Below are 24,036 nucleotides of genomic sequence, written 5' to 3'. Positions count from 1 at the left end.
TTTCTGCCATCTGGATTCAAATATTAGGAATCCGTAAAAAGATCATAAAATAGAAAATAATCCCTTTTAGGGTTTTCATAGCTATTTTGTAAATGGGCTTAATGTTTTTAAAAACAGTCTCTAAGGAAAGTGATTTTTGGCTTTATTTACTTATGCTGTAGAGAGACTTTTAATAGTCATTCATTAGAAGTATTATATTCACTTATTTATTTATTGAATCTAATATTTCCATTTTAAGTATTTCAATAATAAGAGAGAAAATAACCCACTTTAGGACTGAGGTGACATAAATTATAAAGACCTATGGAATTACTTCAACCCAGGTTTGAATTAGGAAATGAGAAGCATCAATTTTTAAACCATGTTCAGTAATTGCTCTTTAGTTGGATCAGATGTCAAATTATTACCATTGTAAAAACTTGATAAGGGAAATTCAAGCAAGACTGTTTCCGATGAGTAGTTTTAGTTTACTTTCTAGGAACAGGGCCAAGAAGTTGTACTTTTTCACTTAAAAAAAAAAAAAAAGATGTATGCTAATGAGATACTGTCACTGAAAGGTTGTTTGAAATAAAATGAGGCTCAGAGCCTCTGGTAGAATCAAAACTAAAGGGGTTATCTCTGCATCAGGTTTAGTTTACTTTCATTAAAAGAAAAAAAAGGACACATCCTATCTCACTATTGACTGATTAGGTGTGAAGTGTGTATGTGTGTGTATTCATTCTTTTTTTTTTCCCCCCTCAGTTACTGGTGCAGGTCCACAGTGCACTGATAACTTCTCATTTTTCTAGTAAGAATCCAGAAAAATGTAAACATGATGATTTATCTGTATGCTCTGAATTACATCATTCTTACATAATATTACTTTGTGTTTAACCAGAGTGATGAATTTTAGTATTTAAAAGATTGGGTGCTATACTTTATTTTACTTTGCAGATTCAAGCTAGTGTTTTCACTTATCTTGCTTTTGTATTATATAGATGCTGCATAACTTTTCTCTGATCAATTTGAGTAGAAACTATGGCACAGTGATAGTGTACTTTGTAAACCCTCAACATATTTATTTAAGAAACTTCAAAGAGAAACAAAGGGTGTGCACTGTTTTACTATATTGGCTTTCTGAGTTTTGGCTGGTTTCCCAAATAGCAATTTTTATATTTAAAAAAAAAAAAAAAGACAGACTTAACTGCTTGCAGACTTTTCACGCATGGAAGATGAAGAAAGCTTCTTTTGATGAAGTGTAATTATGTCCAAACAGAGCTGACCCCCTCCCCCTATATTTCTTATGATCTTAACTGAAGAAAGTAGGATTTTTCCTTTGAAGCAGTCAGGACTTGGTGGAAGATCTGAAATGCTACAGTCTGCTGCCAGAGGCAGGATGGAGAAATTGGTCCAGACTTGTCCTCGAGACTTCGATTGGGGGTGGGGGGGAGTTGGTGGAGAGAGAAAGAAAAATTGATTTATCACTAGTAATAGATTTTTATAGCACTACATGAACATTATATGTAAATGACACAGTAATACCAAACTGAAATGAAGAATTAAAAAAAGGACAGACAACACTGAGGTATCACTCTTTGAAAAAAAAAAATGGGTCACTTTTTCAGTGGCAGGAAACCCTTTAACCTGCCTGCGTACCTGACCTGCTTTCTAACAGACTCTTTCCAGTTTCCTCTTTGATTTTCACACTTCTGCATTTCTCTTACGTTATTAAGTCTGTATCAACACGCTTCTAAACACGCTTCTACCATTGTATTCCGCCCCCCCCAGCTATTTCAATTTTCTATTTTCAGTAGCACTGAAAAAATAACATCCAATTCCTCTAATTGTCACAGTTTTTCTTTTCACTAGGACAAACTATAAACTCTCAGAAATTGAAAAATAGTATTGGATTTACCAAGGAGTTACAATCATTATTAACTTTGGCTTTATGGGTTATCTGATGACCACAAGTTTTGGAAATGCTTTGGAATAAAAGTAGAGCATCAATGAAATTTACATTAAGTTAGGAGTGGCTTATGCTTTTTACTTGTCTTTTCCTTTATTCGACTCTATATTTTAAACAGGAGTATTTAACATGACTTTGGTCCTTAAAGTTTCTTGGTGTGTTTCCTCCCTTTTGACAGCAAGCATGCTGCTTTTAATTTACAAGCGTTTTTTTTTTTTTTTTTTTTTAAGCCCTTACCATATACGGAGCCTGGGACTGTGTCAATTCTGGATACAAATCCTGCTCCCAGTCTCCTGGGTATTCCTGACAGCCCCTCAAGTTAGGTTGGAATTCTCTTTTAATGACAGTTACTGTGTTTGTTTATCTGATAACATATATATCTTGAGGACATATGCAGAATTAGTTCCTACATGAAGTTACAGATGGTACAGTTGGTTATCTAATGAGTGCTAGCTTCCTAAGGAAGAGCCTGCATTTTTCAGTAGGAGCTTGCATTTGTCTCATTTTATGGAAATTGACCAAGAATGGGATTCGGGGAAAAAAGATCTTTTTTTAATTTAAGGAAATCATACATACATAAACATTTGGCTTAAGAAAAAATATATTATCATTTATAAAGTGAAGAACTAATTACCTACTTGGGTGGTAGCTTCTGGAACACTACAATCATGTTCCTTATGAAGGGGCAACAAGAAGTGGAAGGAGCCTCCTTGATTTTGTTTTAGTTGTTAAAGTACATTTTGATCCTTAGGATTTGATTTTAGAAGACCATAGTCATACTTAAATATTTGTTTCCTCCCCCAAACCCACTTCTTTTAAAAAGAAGTCTTTACAGAAAACTGGTTCTGCTTTGAACAGTTAGATGGTCAATACTTACAGGGTGAATTTTATATTTGGCTTTTGCACCTACATGAGGTGTGGCTCTGAATTTGGGAGAAGTACGATGACTTTTAATATCCTTAGGAAGTTGTAAAAGTCTCAAACAGAAATATTCTCAGAACCAATTTAGGTAAATGCATGGAAAACAGCTCTAGCAGGTTATTTACAGACATTAAGGACAATTGAGATGTATAAATCCTTGGTTTATTAAGATTAGTGCCATGGATGATAACTGTCTTCTAAGCACTGCCCTCCGAGCCATTGTTAGAATTACAACCCTGGCTCATGACCATTGATCCAACCCAGAATGGCATCTTTTTATGGTTTAAGGTAACTTAACTTTCTACCTAAGGATTCAGCCTGTTCACTTCTGCAGACCTTTCTGTTGTTTTGAAGTCCTGACCTGAATCTAATGACTTCCTATTCAAACTTTCGAATCTTATTTCTGTGGACTTTAAGTTTTCTGTAACTAGTTTAGACTCCTGGCTGTCTTATTCTTCTGGTTAGTATTAATGTTTATAATAAATCCTGTTCCCTAATGAGCCAGTTAAATTACTTAAATCCATGTAACATCTAGTGTATAATGGATGAACTATGATATATTAATGGCACTTTCAGAATTGATACTTTCATCATTCTGGCTGAGATACATATTAGTAGATTTATATTTACAGTTTCTTGGTCTTATAGAGCTAATGGTGACACATGTAGAAATAAATTACCTATTAATTTTTTTTTAATGTACTCTGGCAATGTTATGAAGAAGAGACTTCATTTTAGGGTCTGGAAGAACTGGGTTCAGATTCTGATTTTTTCCCCCACTTGTTAGCAGTGTGGGTAGATTATTAAGACTCTCTGGGCTTCACTTGCCTCATTTGTACAAGAGTGATAAACCTAACTAGATAGGATTAAATGAGATAATGTGTAGGCAGTGGCTGGTATTTACCAGTTTTCTAATCAATATTCATCTCTCCCCCTCACATTCTTGTGTTTTCTTTCCTTTTTTTTTTCTTTGCCACTGAAAAGTATCGCCAGAGACTTAAAACTATATATACTGAATAACAAATGATGTGTGTCTTAAACATATTTTAGGAACTTACATGGTCTGAGTTGAAAAGAAAACCCATTCACTAGACTTGACAGTCAAAGACCTGTTCTACATTAAGCCTTGTGTATAACCTGTTCCATATTAAGCTTTGAAAAAATTGCATTCAACTTTGCATTGATACATATTGTTTAAGATGTGTGTTCTAATACCCTCAGCTTTCAGTGGAGGGAAAAAAAAAGTCTCTGACCAAAAAACAAAGCAGAAGAGAATTAGCTTTTGAAAGGTCTGTTCCAGGAGCAGGCTAAATGAATACTCTGGCCTGAGATTGCTGAATGTTTTATTGAGTCACTGTTTCACGCCCACCTTTTCCTGTCTTGTAACAGTTTGCAGTTTTGACTATCTGACATGACTAACCGTTGCAAATCTAACTGATTACAACTGTCAGTGAGTCTGTGTAACAGAGTCTGGTATCTTCTTCTGGAGAAAGCAAACATCCTAATCGCCTACCAAACTTTTTGGTCTTTTCCTCCCTCTCTTCATCACCTTTAGCTCATTAATTTGAAACATCAGATGTAATATTTCAATGAAGCAGACGCTCTGCTAAAAGCAAAAGTTCATATTTATATTGGGAGGTGTCCTGTACATTTAGCAAAAAATAAATCACTGTCAGGGAGTTATTGCAAGATTTAACAGCAAGGATGTATGTTAGGGAAGGGGTGGGCAGGGAGGAGAAAAACTTTGTTCCAGTAATGATGAAATCATACCACAGGCACATTAAGGCCAGGACAGGAGACGCTGGCTCCTGTTAAAATGATTCCCATAAGAACCTTCCTCTTTCATCTTCTTATTGTAGTGCAGTTAAGCAAATGAAATGTTAAAGCCATGTGAAGTAAATAACATAATCAACAGTGATTTACTATTGTTCTCTCATGGGGTCATGACCTAATCCTAAATATAGACTTCTAAAATTGTGCTTGGATGTGTTTCTGATGCTGGAGAAAACTGAAAGGAACAGAACCCTTCTGCAGTGGACCAGGGTTTTTGTCTTCATTACAAATGTTGCTACTGAGCAGCTTCTTTTATTTATTTATTTTTTTGGAGCCTATTTGTATTGTATTGCAACGAAGGTGATGCACTTAATGCTAAACGGGTTTAGTAACTACCTAAAGTGGCCATCAGAGAGTTTCTAATTTAGAACGAAGTCCCGACTGTTTCATTACCTCCTCAGAGATTCTTTTGATGCAATTTGGACATCTATGCTGCTGTATGATCAATACTATCTTTTTTATATTCACTGTGGATTTTTCCCCTTTTCCATCTGCAGGAAAGAGTTTCACCTTGACCATAACTGTCTTCACAAATCCTCCCCAAGTAGCCACCTATCACAGAGCTATTAAAGTTACAGTGGACGGACCCCGTGAACCCAGAAGTAAGTACTTGCCTTCCTATTGGAAATGGTAATAGAGTTTGCAGAGACCCGATAAGGAATTTATCCCAAATAAGTTAGTGGTCCTTTCATGTAAACAGTCTCTTTGCAAAGTTTGCTATCTACATATAGTTTTAGTGAGGGACAATTTGTAGAACTTCACAGTTAGTAGAAAATAAAATGACACTGATAACCTTTGCCACAAAATTGCTAAGGCCTATGTAACTTTGGGAAATGAGTGAATAATTATTCAGTCCCTGTAAGTGTTTTTCTAAGAAACTTTGCTCATCCACTATACACAAAAGGCAGGGCAGAATAGATCTGTGAGAGCTGAGGAAGAAAACAATAAACTGAAAAGTCTTGAGCTTAGTCAAAAAGCTTTTGTGTGTGTTTCCCATGGTCTAAGAATGCATTTTAACTTTTTACCTCGCCCACTCAATTCCCTTTATAAAAAGCACGCTGCTTAATTATAAAGAATTTATTTGCAAATGATAACTCACTTGATTGTTACAACACTGCTGTTTGGTCATGTTCTAATAATAGTTATAGATGGTTTCTTTTAACAGATAGAGTCAAACCAGGTTTAAATCTACCTTGGTTTGTCTGGGCATCCAGAGTGTAAGATAGCGCACATAATCCATTTGGGCTAATATACATTTTCCTCCTAAATCTAAATTGAAACAGGTTTGGTTCCCCCACCCCGCAAAACTGATTGGAACAAACTCCGCATAGCAGTATTTAAATGTATGTAGAAATTAAAGATGATTTGATACACACAACATTAAAAATGACGTGCCAATGGGCACATCATATACAACTCTGCCTTTGATGAGTAAATACATTGGAGGCCTAGCCATTGTGTTTAGAGAGTTGAATTTGGTTTGTGGTGGGGGTCCAGCTGGCAGAAATATTTACTATCTAAGCGATGCCACCTGCCCAGATAGTGAGAGTGGCATATCTTTTCTTCCCCTAAACCCGAGAGAAAAGGGCTGGTAGAGCTTTGCCTCCCCCCACGGGGCATGTCTTTTAGCAGTGGGAACATACAATGCCTTCCGTTCCTCTTACGGCTGTCTCTTTTCACAAAGGCTGACTGCTTGCCTGAACTAGGGAGGTTTCCTGCCTCAAAAGCCAGTCTTTGAGGTTTTCTTTTCTCCTCTTTTCATGTGTGTGGCATTCTTCCAGGTTCACAGCGTTGGGTCAGTGCTGGTCCTGTGTCTGTTCAGTTTGAGAATGTCCTATTAGGCTGGAGCCATACACGTCTCCCGATGTACCAGGCTCCCGTTTTAAGGGCTGATGGTGTGCAGTGCAGGTGAATAGAACAGAGCAGGGCTGTCTTGCCTGGTTTGGGGCTTTGCTGACTTCTGGACTGCCATAAATCGGGGATGACGCCTTATGATGGAAGACATCTTCTAACATTTTATCTGATTAGCCCGTGAATTCCCGAAAAGGCAGCAATATCCATTTTAGTAATGCGTAAAGCGGGATACTAGTTTTTTTTAACATTTAGCCCTGCTAATACTTATCTTTTAAAGATGTTTCCTGCCGATCTCAGGCTGCTTTTCTCAGTTCTTGGAAAAACCATTCCTATGTGTATGTATGTCTGTGTGTCTGTGGGTGTGTACACGGATGTGTCCATATGATCAAGAGTTCATGTTCAAAAGCTGATGGTTGGGAGAGGAAACGGGGAAATGCTTCCCCATTCTGCAAGATGTGACAGAAGGTGAGGAGGCAGGGTAGCTTTGAGAAAGTCACTTCTCTTTCTTTTCTTTTTTTTTCTTTAAATTAAAGTTTATTGGAGCGACAGTTGTTAATAAAATTACATAGATTTCAGGTGTACAATTCTGTATTACATCGTCTATAAATCCCATTGTGTGTTCACTACCCAGAGTCAGTTCGCTTTCCATCATCATATATTAGACCCCGTTTACCCTCTTCTAGAGCCCCGATCCCCCCTTCCCCCTTTATCCTCTGGTAACCCCTAAACTATTGTCTATGTCTATGAGTTTTTGTTCTTTCAGTTGTTTGCCTTGTTCTTTTGTTGTTTTCGGTTTATATACCACAGATCAGTGAAATCATACGGTTCTCTACTTTTTCTGTCTGACTTATTTCGCTTAGCATTATAATCTCAAGATCCACACTTCTCTTTCAAGCGAGGATAACATTACCTTATTCCAAAGAGGGTGTTGGGAGAATTGGTTAGTGGACAGACTCAATGCCCTGTAAAAGCAAAGACGTGCTCTGAAAGCAGCGAGCGTTAAAGGGAGCGGGGTTAGACGGCATACGTGTAACTTGAGTTCTGGCTGTGGGTGCTGCTGAAGGTGGGAGTGGGGAAGCAGATACAGATCTTGAGTGGCAGACCACTACCCTCGATCCGCCTGAGTAACATTTCTCGTGAACCAAAAATATCTGTGAAAATGTAATGTCATTTCTCTGACATCATGGGGTGATTTGCCAAACTGTCTGGATATAAGCACGGGTCTGGTGTCACTGACATCTTACTCCTACAATCTGGACCCTCTGTGCTGGATTATTTCCCTCTGCCCTGCTCTTGGCCATCCCGGGCGCTAAATGTGTAGCACTCTTCTCAATATTGTGCTTTCCTTTTGAGACTCCTAGGTGTGGAAAATGCCCAGGACTTTTCAATTTTCTTCAACTTTGACTCTAGTAGGATTTTGATGGATTGGTGTGTGGATTTAATGTTAAATGATGAACCCTCTAAAACATGGGCTGCCACACTTTTTCTAGAAAGTGCCGGGTAGTAAATAATTTCAGCTCCGTGGGCCATATGATCTCTGTTACCAGTACTCACCTCTGCCATGGTAGCTCAAAAGCAGCCGTAGCCAGTACATAAACGAGTGGTTGTGGCTGTGTTTCCATAAAACTTTATTTACAAAATTAGGCGGTGGTCAGATTCGGCACACAGGTTGTACTTTGCCAACTCTTGCTCTAGATTTCAAAAAGCCTTATTTTATCTACTGTTAATGGAGAAGCTCTTTAGAAAAAGGCTTTTCCTGAGGAGAGAAAAAAATAAAGACAATTCAATTGTTTTAGTCTCCTCTCCCACAAAATTATACTTCTTTAAGTGGTGGTTGTCATAGAAATAGTATGCATCTCTTTATTACTGTAATGGTTTGAAGGACTTGAGGATTTTATACTATTAATTCCCATTAATCGAATTTCACTCCTTCCTCTAAAGAATAGAGTATGTACTGAAAAGGCTAGTTCTGGTAGATCTGGTATTTGAACTACGACAAGTTCTGGGTTAACTTGTTGGGTGTTTATTCAGTCTAGCGTAGTGATTTAGTGTCAGACTGTCTGGGTTGACATCCCAGCTGCACCATTTACTGGCTGTATGTAGGCAAGTTACCTAATTCCTTTCCTCAGTTTGCTCCTCTGTTAAAATGAGAATAATAATATCTTCCTCATCAGCTGCTACAAAGATGTTAAATGATGTAATGTGTATAAAATGCATAGCACAGAGACTGTCATGTAGTAGGTGCTCATTAAGTGTTAGCTATTATTACAGCAATTTCCTTCAGTGTCAGAAGTGTGTTGTAGGATTTGGCTTATAGTCGGCTTCCAAGAAATAGACACAACCTAGATTCTGTTCTCTAGTGTGCTTTTTTTTTCTTGCAGATGCCTTTACTAATTTCTGCTCATTAGTAAATGACACTAATAAGTGTTATAAATTATGTCCTGAGCAGGTATTCATGCTACCGGGGACAGCTGTGCAGAACTGATGATAAACATAATTTGTTTGCAGCAAAGAAAAGTCCAAGAGAGGATGCTATGGCACCAGTGCCCCCGTCTGAGGCCCTGCTTATCAACACATCTGCCAAAACTTGCTTTACACTCAAAAATCAGAAAGGTTTTATCCCTCTATGTTTTCTGTCTCTGGCAGCTGAACTGGTGCTGTCACAGCACAAACAACTTCTTTTCTTAATATACACATCTGGCGTTGGCAGTTGGACTCACTTCATAAGAGCACATGATCATCACTCATTACAAGATTAAAAAGTACCCCATGGCATCATTGATGTTTTTTAACTTTGATCTTTTGCAGTTGTGATTCATCTCAGTTATAAAACTTCCCTTTAAAGGAACATAGCCGATGACTTATTAGAACCTTCATCTTAAGTAGCGTAAACATGAAAACGGTGCACATCTTTACAAAATGCCATTTATTTTCTTTGCCAGCTTATCATTTTAAGACATGACATCATACTTAAGATCCCAAATTTGTAAGTCTTGTGTTTAGGCAGGGTGTTTTGACCTTCTGTTGGCAAGTTAGCTCTGAGGAACAACTGCTGTACGCTCACCAGCCAGAGAAGTCAGTGGGGCAGCAGCAGTGCATTTGGGTACCTTATGCTTTTAAACATCAGCTTCTGTCAGGATCCTTTGTTTCATTTTGACACTTGGTTCCAACTGCAGTCTGATTTAAAGAATGTCTACGAGAAGGTGAAAACTTGGTTAGCAATGTCATATTCTAGTGGTGGTTCTGAGTTAGAGAAGGGGTCGGATGAAACAGGCAGTATTGGCTGTGCAGAGGATGGAAAAAGTAAATCTCCTACGTAGTCAGAACCCTTTTAATTCTCTTGCTGCTCTTTCAGTGATCTGTGGCTAAATAACAAACCATCCCAAAACATAATGGCTTAAAACAACAATCAGTTTGTTATTTCTCAGATTTTGTGGGTTGACTGGGGTTCGTTTGGGTGGGTGTTCTGCGATGTCGCTCTTGGGGTCTTTCGTGTGGCTGTAGTAAGATGGTGGCTGGTACCGGAACATTCATGATGGCTACCTTCCTATATTTGGTGCCTTGGTGGGATGCTAGGACAGCTAGGCCTTTCTTTCTCTTTCTTTCTTTCTTTCTCTCTCTCTCTCTCTCTCGCTCCTCCCTTCCTTCCATCCTTCCTTCCTTCCTTCCTTCCTTCCTTCCTTCCTTCCTTCCTTCCTTCCTTCCATGTGGTCCTAGAGCCTTTCTTTCCCTCTCTACACAGCCTCTTCATTTGGTCTCTCCAGCAGAATCTGACTTCTTACATGGCAGTCCAGGGCTCCCTAAGATGCAAACGTGGGAGCTTTCAGCCTTCATAAGGCTCAGAACTATCATGGAGTTACTTTCTTCGTATTCTCTTGGTTAAAGCTAGATACAGGTGCAACCTACATTCAAGAGGAAGAAACCTCCCAAAGATATGGATGGCGGGGACAGTGGTTCATTGGACTACTGCTATCATCAACTTCTGTAAGTGCTTAGATGGCAAATGTCATTGTGGCAACAGGATGAATAATTTTTTTGAGGTTTCATCTTCTGAAAGGTCTCTTGACTTTTTAGTCTGGAGAACTTTTAAAGTTCTACAAGGTGACTCCATGTTTCAATTAGAGTAGCTTCATTCTGAATTGAACAATTTGGTGATTATCAGATGAATCAATGGTGGGTGTTACCTTGTAGTGCTTGGTATTAGCAGGTCAGTGCAAGCTGAGTCAGATCAATACTTGTGTGAGAGGAGAATATTAGATGTTTGAACATCGAGAGGTTGTTAGTCTTGCCTGGCAATGTGGAAAGTCTGTAGCAGAAGTATCTTACGAATCTGCAAGTGGACAAGCCTGGGGTTTTATACTTTATATCACCTAGCTTTGAAAATTCTCATTTGTCAGCACATCTGCAAACTGGATATCTAACAAACTTGAGAGGGTTTCTAAGAGTTTTTGTGTGTCATGCCCCAGGGAAGTAAATCATAGTTACTCTCAAGGAGAGACCACAGCCAACATCTGTATGCTTGTTGCTGGGTTACTACTGTTCACCACTGACCAGCTGCCCATCCTGACCTGGAAGGAGAAAGGAGAAGCTCTGCCTTCTCTTTCCTAGTGATTTGGCTCCTTGCTTGCAGGCTTAGAGTACACTACTCTGCTTGGTTCTGTTTGTGACTTCAGTGTAGGGGCTGGCACTCAGGTGAATGCACGGTTACGTTTATATTTCTAGGACTGCCTCACACCCGAGTTCACTCAGCTTGTTAGGCTTAGGTCCTGCAGCCAAACTGTTTTCTTGTCATGTTTGCTCCTTCCCACCTGTGCCCAATTCATCAATAAATGTTTTGTTCTTCAGAGAACATTTTATTCTTCCATATTCTTGAGGCCCTTCCAATTGCAGAAATTTTACCTTGTAAATTTACAGTAGCAGAGTGAAATAAAACAGAATGGTCTGGGCACGGCATCATCTCCTTTTTCTCTCATGCTGTTCCACCCAGTTCAGAGACTGTTTTCCAGCCCAGTAAAGGGTAGAGAGAATGGAGGGCTTGGCATTTTCTCTTCCTCATTCCAGATGATGTCAGTGACAGCTCGCTTTTATCCTCCAGTACTTTTCATCCAAGTTGGGTAAAGGATAGGCTTTTTATGGGGGCTGGCCCTTGACCTTTGCTTATTTATGCATAGTGGATGCTTATTCACAGGGGGGTCACATGTGAAAGAAGTTGGGGAACATGTGAAAGGTTTTTGATGGAGGGATAGCTGAAGAATATTTTTAAGGTTATTTGATACCTCTTGGCATTGCATTCACATTCTTGCTGTCTGTGAAGACAATTTGAGAAAAGCCTGATAGGCCTTGTACCATACTCCTGATGCCACAGGCCTGAATTTTGGTCCTTACAGTAAAGCATTAGGAAAGCACTTAACTTTCTGACGTGCAGACTTAACCTCTGTTCTTCACTGTCTCTGAAGTGCCCAAGGAATGGATGTTATGGGTAAATGCCATGTCTTGATATTTACAAGTCAGCAATTATAAGCAGTAGTTTGATTGTCATAAATATTAATTATTCGGTCACTAGTATGTGAAACATCATTGCAAAGCTTTGACTTAAGGGAATAATAACAGTTAAAAAAAAAAAACCTGTTCCCTTTCTTTAAGGAGAATGGGGAAAGGGGGGTCAGAAGCTCTGGTAGAGGTTATGTCTGGTGGTTGGTGGAATGTGCTCTTGAGAAGAGCAGTTTTAAATCTCTTTCAGTCCTTTTTTTTTTTTTTTTTTGTTGACTGACTGTCAGGAGCCGGGAAGATGGCCAAGAAGGAAATGACACATCGAGAGGCATTCTGTGTTGTGCAACATTCTGTGGATCTGAGGCAAGGATATATGGCCTGTTTACACATTCCTTCGCTAGCAGACTGCATGGCAGTAATTTAATTCAGCAGCACATGGCATGCTGCAGCAAGGAGCTATGGCCTGAACATCCTTTCATGGCAAATTATCACAGCCGTTAAAACATGCTCGTGTCCCTACGTTGCACTCTTCCCTGGCTTCCCAGTTCTGAATGTGCTTTCTCATGGCCTTGGACTTGTGTTAACAAGGAACTGTGGCTTTTACAAGAAGAGTACCTTTTCCACATGCGTATGTTCCACTTGACATACCTACTTCTAACTAAATATAGCATGGCAGGTTTTCCAGTAATATGTGTTTCTAAAAACACACGTATGCTTGATCCAAATGTGTCAGTAGTCTATATCGTGGTGTAGTAAAAAAATCAGTCAGTCATAAAACAGTGTTAGGGACTTGAGAGTTTTATTTATTTATTTGTTCATTCATTCATTCATTCATTCATTCATTTGAAAATAAATTTTCCTTCCCAAGAGAGCTAATTCCTGGTAGACTACTGACTGACTTTACTTCTATTTTGTTTGTGCCACAGTGTTTTCCTCAAGGACGACCAGACCAGAGGAGAATAGGATGTATAATACTTAAAAATAACAGAGAAAAAGGATTTCAATGCGTTGCTCTTTGTATACGTGATTGTTCCTACCTAGTATATTTATAGGACACATTATGATGTCAACTAATGTACATCTTTTGGTGTTCACATAAAGTCTCAAAAGTTGTGGAGAATCATTGGTGGTATTTTTAAAGTAACTTTTGGAAATTAAGAGCGTGCATAAAAGCCAGTTCAATCGGAAATATTCGTTTAAGATCAGATGCAACAGCTCAAATCGGAGACTACATTGAGACGTGGGACTGAAGTATCAAAGGGAGGGCTCCTGGTCCCTCTCCAAATTTCTGCTAACAGACAAAAGCACTTCATTAACATTTAGGATGAAGGCTTCAATCCAAATGCCTCTGGAAAAGCTGTCAGGCTTAAATTCATATTGAGATAAAAATAAGTGATCTAGAATCCTTTATTGGGAGCAGGTTTGGGGAGATAAAGGGAGAGCGATGCTGAAATCCTGAGTGCCAGAAAACAAACAGTGAGTCAGGTGTGCAGGCAGGCTGGGCTCCTGCCGACCTTGGAGCTAGTCATTCCCATCCCAGTTTTGCAGCAGGCCGCCTTCGCAGTGTGGGTTCCTGATGCTTTTCAGGTCTATTGTACTCTTAAGAGCACAGGGTTTTATCATTTTAAGGTGTGAGTTTGGGGTTTTTATATTTCCATATTTCCCTCTTTTGAAATATTTTCCTTTTACAGGGTATTTCTTACCCAGTTTTGTTCTAGCTACATGCCGGCTTTCCTCATCTACTGGTTTGAAAAGTATTTCTCTTAATAAAATTCATCACGATTTCTGTCCACTTCTTGAGTAATATAAGAACTTCAAATCCTTTAAACTGCAACCAACCCCTCTCTCCTCATGTTCTTGTCTGATATTTTTACCCCTGTTTTATACTCGCTGGATTGGTTATTATTAAGGTCTAAACTGTGTATTTGATGTTTATCTATTTGTTGACCAATTTGCTCATCGTTCCTTCTTGCACCTCAGTTCTTCCTTCAGGATTCAGTTTCCTTTTTCTTGATGTAGATCCTTTTGGTGGTTCTTCAGGGAGAACCTGTGAGTGCGACGTGCGGTTTTTGTCCCTGAAAGTGTCAGCTGTTGTGTGCAGTGGCTGTCAACATGATGTGACAGGACAGGAGCCCTGCTGGAAGTCTGCCTGCCCTGAATGCCCGAGAGCCACACTCTGAGGCATTCCTTTGAGCTAAGATTTTTCAGGCCACTGTTACCAGGTTAGTTGGAGTAGTGTTTAAGGGAATGGCACACAGGACAGATCTATTTGCGTGGAAGATGGATGAAGGGAAATGTGTAACCGTCTTTCGCAGTGGGGAGCTCTGAAGAGTCCAAGGCCAGCTGGTGAGAGGGAGATAGAAGGGAGAGGGAGAAAGCAAAGAAAGGGGCATATGGGGACAGGAAGTTAAATCCCCTCCTTTACCATTTTACCTTGGGCAGGCCCTCAGGTGCCCTGGAACATTCTATCCAGATTTATGTTAAAGAACACTCATACATTTGACCTTCAGAGGTCACCTGGCTGTTACTCACTGAATACTCACTGAATAATCTAATAATCTTAAATGTTGGTGTCCATACATTTTCTGTCATTTGAGTGAGAGTACAGGACTCAGAACCAAAAGATGCTTCTGTTATATGGTAAATGAATCATTGAATGAATCAGAGGGACGACGAGAGGTGTGTGGACCAGAGGAGCATGGATAGGAGCCGGGAGACTGTCTCTGAGCATAGTGGATGGGGTGAGTCCTGTGTTGGCTCTGTGAGTCTCTCACTGGAGTTCGGCATGAGGGGCTGCTATGTCAGAGGTCAGCTGACACTAAAGTGAGCTGCTATTTTCCGCCTTTCCTTTAACCCTTGGATCGCATATGCGCCCTGTGTGACATGCATCTTCTCATTCTTTACCTTCTTGGCACTCATTTTCATGAACTACAACTTGGGTAAGAATGCTACCACGTATTTTGATGGAACAATGCTTAGGATGATTCAACCTGGGCTCTATGCCTCCTTAGGGTTAGCTCTGGAAATCCTGGGCCCTTTAAGGAGATTATGAAGATTACCAACACAGAGGCTATTATACCAGACGGAAGGAGAAATCCAGATGTGTAGAAAATTAGGGTGATAATGAAGTCTGGGTTACTAATCCTAGAGCTTCGGTTTCTGTTTCACTTTTGCACCATTCACTCTTTTCTACAAAAGCTAGCTACAATGTGTTTTGTACCATGAGGGCTTATTTCAGAGCAGGTTAACAGGGGAATTCATCTATATGGGTAGTTTGTGTTTAAAATATGGCTTCGGTTATGGTTAAGGGAATTGGAGGACTTGGAAATTTCTTCTTTTGAGACCTCAGTGCTATGTTAGTCATCTTAAGCAAATCACTAAACTTCTCTCCAGTGTAATTTCTTCATCCTTTACATGGAAACAGACATGAAGACAACTTCAGAGTAGCTGGGAGTAACTCGTAAGGAATGATCATAAAGTACTTTGGCACACTTGAAGGTCAACTTAAATACCAAATAGTAATTATGTAGCGCCTTTCTGCCAAGGAGTCCCAAACACGTAGACATTACCTCATTGATTCTCCCTACATCCCTTTGAGGGATACATTATGCATGTTACAGGTGGGTAAACTGAGGCACGGGCATTTGTAAACTCATGTGCTGTATGTTACTCTGCAAGTCAGCAGATGATTTATGGAAGTGGGCCAGGAGCCCAGGTCTCTTTCTCTTCCTGTGCACTTATTCAGTACTAAAGCTCCCTGATGCTTTGTCATTGAAATTGTGGAAGCTCCTGCTATTGGGCCCGGGGTATTCTTGGTTGATGGTATAAGTAGCATTATGTAGGAAGCAAGCCTGGTGACGTAGTACCATCATTATATAGTAAATAAGTCCCACGGTATAAAGCCTCACAGACAGAAGGCATTATGTAGTGTGTGTGTGTGTGTGTGTGTGTGTGTGTGTGTGTGTGTGTTGAATGAGTCTTGAATTCATTAATATGAAAGTTTAACAGAGCTGAAAACACTGCATTTTATAGGATGAAAACACGTTGTGTCACTTAACCCTCAGTAGACTCTCTCTTTGAATACCAGTGAAATAAAGTTAGTACTTGAATAAAAAGTTAACTTTCAAAACATTGCACAAGTAGAAAATGTAGGCAAGTCCATCTGGTAGAAAAATTAGAACATCAAAATTCATCAACAGAAGAAAACAACAAAATGTCCAAAAATCACATCTCCAAAAATGACCACTGCTAATATTTTTTTTTATGATAAGGCTAGTATTTTTGTGAAGGTAACAACAAGGAGGGAATAGCATCAGGAAAATGATGGAATGCTGCAAGTGCCATGACTATATTGAAGCTGAAAGGAGAGAGAATCACTGGAAATGGGATTAATCGCTTTGAGGAGCAGAAACAAGACAATGGGACTGCTTGTAGTTTCCACTTAATGTCTTGGAAGAGGCAACTGCTGTCTCTGTGGTGGGGAGGCCTGGCCTTGCCCAAATGGCTAAGACTAGATGGGTCTGAGAAGGACCCCCTTCTTCCCATTACCCTGTCCCACCACTAAAAGCACCATCCCCTGTAACAATAGCTGACAGACCTTCATGAATGACAATTAACAATATGCTTTAAAATATAAATACTTATGGAAGTGGGATCATTTGTTCACTCCAAAATTGTTATCGAGTGTGTGCTGTTAGCTAGGTGCCAGGCATACAAAGCAAAGCAGACATGGTCCCCGCCTTTGAGGAGCCTACATTCTGTGGGGAGGACAGACAAGAAACAAGTAAACGAACAGTTATCTATAATTACATGTAATTGCAAATTGTGGTAAGTGCTATAAAGGGCACTGGTGTATTAATAAAGAATAATAGGGCATCAGGACACAGTTTGGATACCAGGGGATACAGCATGCAGGAAAGGCATCTTTGAGGAGATAACGTTAGAGCAGAGACAAAGCCAGCTCTAGGAAGGGTGGACAGGAGGCTTCAAGGAAAAAGGCACATCTCATGTACAAAGCCCTGAATATGATAGTGTCAGAATCAATATCTAATTTAGGTCGAAGAGAGTGCCTTAGAAATGTCTAAATGGTTAAGAAAAGGTTGCAAAAACTGTTGACGAGAATCCCACACCCCAAAGTTGCCTCGTTCATAGTTCTACCCACGGCTGGTATGGCACAAGTAATTGGAGGAGCACAGAAGGATTCTCCATGTCCATCCCCTCTGGCTCCAAACCTCTCTCACTTGATTCTCGCCCAGGTGCCTGAGATTCTTTTGTGAGATAAGGAGTTGAAGACAGGACCTTCATAGATATTATCTGCAAAGGATAAAGCATCTAGAGAGAATTTGGGTTAACGATTTGCTTTAAATAAATGGATCCGATAAGATTAGCGAGATACTCATTTTAGAACAGAATTATTTAGGGAAAGTGGGTTGAGAAAGACCTGGAAGAGCTCCGGTGAGGAAGGCTGAGTGGGAGTAGGTGGAGGGGGGAAGGGTTCCCGTGACGCTCAGTAAGAGTACTGGGTCCCGAAGAACATGTTTTTCTTAGTGAAGGAGCCACAGGAGCAGGTTTGTATTAAAAATAACCCAAACAAAGCAGTGGGTTACCTATGCGAGCAGATTCTCTGGATTGTGTGTCATGCACTAACGTCTTGGGCTTTTATGGGCAAGAAGCAATTCCAAAGGTGAGCTGGGTTTCAGAACATAAGAGCAACATGGAAAACTTAAGAATGTGTAGCGAAGAGCATTGATGATGATTAAAGGATTGTAAAATTGAACCTATAAGGATAAGTTGAAAGACTTAGGATTACTTAGCTTCAAGAAGAGGAGACTGAAAAATGACGTAATAACAGAGTTCAGAATTATGAGGAGTTATTAAGCGGTGTATGGTGACCAGCTGTTTTGTTTCTGGCACAGTCAGAGAAAGAATAGGTTTTAACTGAAGCATGATATATTTAGGTTAGATTTAAAGAAGAACTTCTTGACTCTAAGAATTGTTAATAAAACGGGTTCCTGAAGGCTGAGGGTTTGACTAGAGGGCTTTTCTTTCAAATCCCTTCCATCTTAGCAATTCTGTGTGTGTTTATGAAGTGCAACAAAGCTCCACCTTTCTGCTTTTAAAATCAAAGGCTTCATTTCTGTTTCCCATTATAATTCTAAAGCTCAGAGTCACAGAGGTTTGTAGACATAAATGATGAGGGTAATTTGTCTTGCTTCAATGGCCATTAGAATCTTTAATTGAGAAAAATATGACCAAAAAGAGGAACAGACCTGCCACATGATCAAAAATTGTTATTGATAATCAGAAGAGATGCATTATTAAGAATTTGGGACCGAGTGAAGGTGAGCTTGTTTCATTGTTAGAAAAAACTCAGGTTTATTTGACTTGTATGTGCCAGCTACAAAAGGTAGGGTTTTATGAAGTTGGTTCATTTTTCTCTGTTCCCTCCTTACTGGGAGAAATTAAAAACATTTCCAGTTGACACCAAAGTTCATGTAACCTGGAGCTTGAGAGAGGCAATCCAAAAATCACCCTCAAGGAATTTATCAGCTCAGAGAAGGAAGGAGAGAGGAAACAGGCAGGATTTATTTCTGAAAACAAACCTTCATGCATTTAAAAAAGCTGGCAGAGCAGCGAAGAAGCTGAGCAGAGCAAATCTGAGAAAGGCTGACTGAATATGCCATGCCTTTCCATTCTGGAGCCTGAGCCGCAGGAAGCAAAGAGCCCTGCTTCCTGGGCTCACCTTTCTCAGTGAAGCCAAGCGTCAGAGTTTTTATTTTTAAATTTATTCTTTAATCTTCTCTTTTGCTTATTAAATACCTGTCTGAGCAACTTTTATAATAATCAATTAGCACACCTGCAGATGGTTGGCTTTAAGCACTTACAGGTTGCTGATGAAACTATGAAAAACAAAGTACACACACATATGCAGTGTTCTCAGATGAGTTCTTTGTTTTGAACTAAGTGGATATAATTTTCTCTAAAAGGAAAAAAAATAATCAAAGAGACTAAAGAAAAAGACTTTGAAACAGGTGACACGACTGGGAAGAGGGCTACGTGGGTGTGGTGCTAAGCCAGGGGAAAGGAAAAATACTCAGGAAACGTTTTTTCCTTCCTCCCAAAATAACCTGAGCTCCTTGGTTCATTAAGCCCATTTAGACCCTTGAGCCACTACATTTTGTCTTCACACAGCATTGCCACCACTGGAGAGCCGCCCACAGCCATGGTTGGGTCAGAAGTCACAACCCACTCACTTTTACTGGCTTCCTTTCTTCCTTGTCTGATATTTTCTTGGTGGCCATGGCACTTTTGGATGTCAGTGACTCCTTTACATGATTTCTTCGTTTGGATCTCTCCCACCCTTCATCCCCCTATAATTTATTTTCAAAACTCTTCTAAGGAGTCTTACAAACTACAGCTGCCTTTTCTATAGGAAGAGGTGACTTAAAGGGGATTTTGTGGCCTTTCTTTTCTGCTCTTGAGGCCCAAAGATTGATACTGGGAAGAAAAACAACTGAACAGAGGTGTGGTTTACTGCTATTACCGTGTTTTCCCCAAAATAAGACCGGGTCGTATATTAATTTTTGCTCCAAAAGACGCATTAAGGCTTATGTTCAGGGGATGTCCTCCTGAAAAATCATGCTAGGGCTTATTTTCCGGTTAGGTCTTATTTTTAGGGAAACGCGGTATAAGGAGCCCTCTTTTGAAAGACTTAGTTACAGGAAAATTCTCTTCGTTACACATATGGGCGCGGTGCCAGGGCACTGGTTCTTTATTTTGTGTTAATACCTTTGAAATACTGTGAATTGAGGCTGGCTGTATTTCCCTGAGAAATAAGCTGTGAAATTGATAATATTGGTTTATCTTAAGCAACAGAAGACCTATTGGTGTACCCACAAAAACTGGTTGTCTGCGCTTCCCTGAGCTCCTTTCTTCCTTGAGGACTTTAGACTTAGGATCCAACTTCCCTTTCCTTTAGAGAAACTGTGATACAGAGGGAGGGCTCTCTGTGGTCAGGGCTTCCAGCAGGTTGGATACATAGTTGTGAGCCTGTTGCAAGCATCATCAAGGAGGACAAAGGTTTTTTATAAAAGTCCTGAGATTTGAAGGGAGCAAAAGTGGATGACTTGGAAGGGCCCGTGCTTTTGGCGTCACTTCTCAGTGGATTCCCATATAGACTCTCCTTGGGTGTTTTTAGAAGTCTACTGTTGGTGGCACAGATCAGACGTAGCCAGGAAATCTGATGGGGCCAGAGATGCAGGAGTTTGGGGATTCTATAGTTAGGAAAGCATAGATGGGCCAAAATGTAGGGTATGTGCCCATTTTATTATTCACAGAGCATATTTTTGCCCCTCTTTAATACCTGTTGGTTCTATATATGATGGGATGTGAGGCGGCAGTTCCTGCTATGTAGAGCTGAGTAGCTGGGATAACCCAAGAAGGAGCAGTGCCTGTCCCTTTCCTGTCATCCAGGCTGCCTAGGAGCTGTGCTGTGGGTGCGGTTTGATTGTAGTTCATTTGTCACACCCTAGCCCAGTGGTGGCATGTGACTAGAAACTGGTTAATAATAGGTTGGTGCAAAAGTAATTGTGGTTTAAAAGGTTAAAAACAATTGCAAAAACCGCAATTACTTTTGCACCAACCTAGTAGCAAGGGACTGGACGAGATACAATGGCACAAAGCATCCATTTTTGCAGAGGGTCAACCTTCCATCCTCAGTGGCCGCTGGGAGAGACCTGCGTAGGGTGTGGAGTCACTGCTTCTTCATTCTTTTCTGTTAGGAGAACTGAAATATAAGTAAATAAACATTAGCAACTGAATCGGAAAAAAAAAAATCTGACACTGAAGGATGAAATGCAGCTTTTGTAGCATGAGATTTGTGGCACAAACTGACCAGAGGAAGGAAATCTGATGATTTAGATAGATGCCTCTGGTTATTACCACTTCTGCTGTGTGCCTCTATGCTAGGAACTCAACAGGATGAGACACATATAGCTGTAAATAAAAACTTTTATGGGGAAGGGAGAGATCCTTGTGTTAGAAGGAGTAGGTGGCATTTTTGGCTAATTTATAAATGTCTCCTTTCATTCTTTTCAAAATGGGAATGAATTGCACCAAAAGGTCTGTTGGAAGAAAGCCATCTTTTTCTTCTTTTATTTTTTTCTTTTCTTTTCTGTTTTTTTTTTAATCACTGCAAAGAGCTCCTGAAGCTGAACCTACTGTAGTTGTATTCCAAGTTCTGTCCCTGGTACTATTTGGCCAGTTCTTGGAATGGATTTTGATCATTTTTATATCAGGAAAATGTTGTCACACTGGTGGTCTCTCCCACATTTAGCCAGGCTATTGGAAGACTCATGGTTTATAAATCATTTAAATGAACTGTCTTAAAAAAACATTCTTATTTTTACACTAGGATCTAAAATCTCAAGACCTCTACACACTTACAAAGTATCTGTAGCAATTCAGTGAAATTCTGGTGTATTGATACTGAGACCGTTTTGTTCTCAGTGACTTTGGTAAATAAAGTAAGTTAACGTTAGGAAGAAAAATCAATTTTAATAAAATAAATAAATATATATTATTTCTACATTAATCGGGCAAACATTGGTAGCATACCTGCTCTGCGTCGGAGCCTCCGAACGCTAGGTGCTGATGAAATAACTCTGAGAAGCTAACTTCAAAGAGCCACAGCAAAATATGGAATAAAACCAAGGGTGGTCAAAATAAGCCAGTCTTATTTTGAACATATCAGGACATAAAGGGCTTCATTTGTAGGGAAAATGAGCAGGGTCCCAGCTTTCATTTTAATAACTTACAAAAGGTTATGATAAATAAATTCTACTTTATTTTCAGTTGTCTACTTTCTGGCCACAACCGTGTATATCTCCTCACAGTTTTCAATCCCCTGACCCCACCACACCTGCTCTCTCCCTTCAGTGACAATGCCATCCTGCAATCTTCCACTTTATCTCAGTTTACCTTGTCACTCCATTCTCTTCACTTCTTCAGTCACTAGACCTACTTCCCTTAACCGACATCTTTAAGCTGTCTTTCTCTCTACACCACTCCCTTCAACCGGACCGGGTGAGCATTTCTCTGACCCACAAAATGGGCTTCCAAGTGCATTTTGATTCACAAAAAGGGTTCCAAAGCTAAATAGAGTGTAACATTACTAACTCACCCAATTTGAAGTGTGTGTGTGTGTGTGTGTGTGTGTGTGTGTGTGTGTGCTGCCGAGGGCGAGTGGGGGTGGGGGAGTGGGGTTGGGATGGGGGAAGAGGATAAAAACTAACATTCAATAGTTCACAAGGCTCAATGCTGGATCCTTTATAGTCATTAACTTCTCTTTTACAAATGAGGAAACTGAGTCCTCAAGAGGGCGTGTTAGCTGACCCAGCGCCTTCACAGTCTGAAAATCAACTCCATTTTCTGACTTCAGGTCAGTACTTTTTCTGCTGCTTGCTAACAAAAGCTTTGAATACCTGTGAGTACTTTTAGCGGGAAACTTTATAGAACCTTATATCAGAAGCTTAGATAAATCTAAAGTAACTTCGAGTCTCAAATACTATCCTTTTATTTGTGCTTAGTACTGTGTGACGTGTAAAGGACAGGGTGCAAGGTGAGGGGCCAGGGTGGAGAGGGTTTCCTGTGACAATAGGCAGGACAGCTTTGGACTCCCCTGGGCCTTGTTTATCTTCACTAAGCCATCTTCTCTTCTTAGACATTTAGAAATATTATCAGTCACAAGAAACGAATCTTCTCATCTACCGTACAGGATTTGTTTTTTCCTGTTGGTCTGTAATGCCACCGCAGGTCAATGCTCTGCCATGGTGCAGGAGTGGTAATACTTTTAGTTTCAGTAAATTCAGGTTATGTGGAAATTATACAGGTTTGGTGAAAATACAACACTTGTGGGACTAGTAACAAAAGCCTATGTGACGTTCAGTGCTGCCCCATTGTCCCTCTTTCATTTTAAAATAACATTTATTTTTCAAGTTTATTTTTTTCAGAGCAGGGCTAGGTTCATAGAAAGATTGAGAAGAAGGTACAGAGATTCCCCGTATACCCTTTGTCCCCCACACGCCACACACAGCCTTCCCATCCACACCCCCCTCCTCCCCAAGAGGGGTACGTTTGTTACAGTTGATGAACCTGCATTGATCAACACGTCTTTATCATGCAAAGTCTTTATTTTATAATACATGAGGGTTCCCTCTTGGTGTCGTACATACTAAGGGTTTGGACAAATGCATAATGACATGTATCTCTCATTGTAGTCTCATACCTGGTAGTCTCACGGCCCTAAAAATCCTCTGAGCTTCACCTATTCACCCCCCCCCCAACCCTCGGAAACCCTTGATCTTTTTTTTAATTTTAATTAATTAATTAATTAATTAATTAATTAAATATATATTTTTTATTAGTTTCAGGTGCACAAAACAAAGTAATACTTAGACGTTCATCATTTATATCCCTCACACTGTGGACCCCCCTCCCCCCATCCATTATCTCTCTACTGTCTATATAGTTCTGCCTTTCCCAGAATGTCTTATGCAATCATGCCGTATGTAGCTTTTTCAGATTGGCTTCTTTCACTTAGGAACATGCATGTAAACTTCCTCCATGTCTTTTCATGGCTTGATACCGTGTTTCACTGAAAATAAGACCTCGCCGGACCATCAGCTCTAATGTGTCTTTTGGAGCAAAAATTAATATGAGACCAGTCTTATTTTACTATAAGACCCGGTCTTATTTAATATAATAATATAATATAATATAATATGATATCATATAATATAATATAATACTGGGTCTTACATTAGTTTTTGCTCCAAAAGACACATTAGAGCTGGTGGTCCGGCTAGGTCTTAATTTCGGGGAAACACGGTAGCTCATTTCTTTTTAACACTGAGTAATGTTTCATAGTCCGGATGTATCTCAAGTCTATTTATCCACTAACAATAACATTACTTCTAATTTAATTGCCACATAAG

At 39.8% G+C, this 24,036-nt stretch overlaps 1 protein-coding gene across 2 annotated transcripts in view; it reads left to right on the top strand.

The window, feature by feature from the left end:
* Nucleotides 1-24,036, top strand: part of RUNX2 (RUNX family transcription factor 2) — a 124,223-nt gene that overhangs the window by 9,918 nt on the left and 90,269 nt on the right. For both annotated transcript variants that reach the window (XM_081036746.1, XM_081036745.1), the window contains exon 3: nt 5,197-5,301. In XM_081036746.1, the coding sequence (XP_080892872.1) occupies nt 5,197-5,301 (105 nt within the window). The remainder of the gene's footprint in view (nt 1-5,196; nt 5,302-24,036) is intronic.

This window comes from Rhinolophus hipposideros (assembly GCF_964194185.1).
Source record: "Rhinolophus hipposideros genome assembly, chromosome: 3".
Taxonomy (NCBI): domain Eukaryota; kingdom Metazoa; phylum Chordata; class Mammalia; order Chiroptera; family Rhinolophidae; genus Rhinolophus; species Rhinolophus hipposideros.
This window is presented reverse-complemented; position numbering and strand designations above follow the sequence as displayed.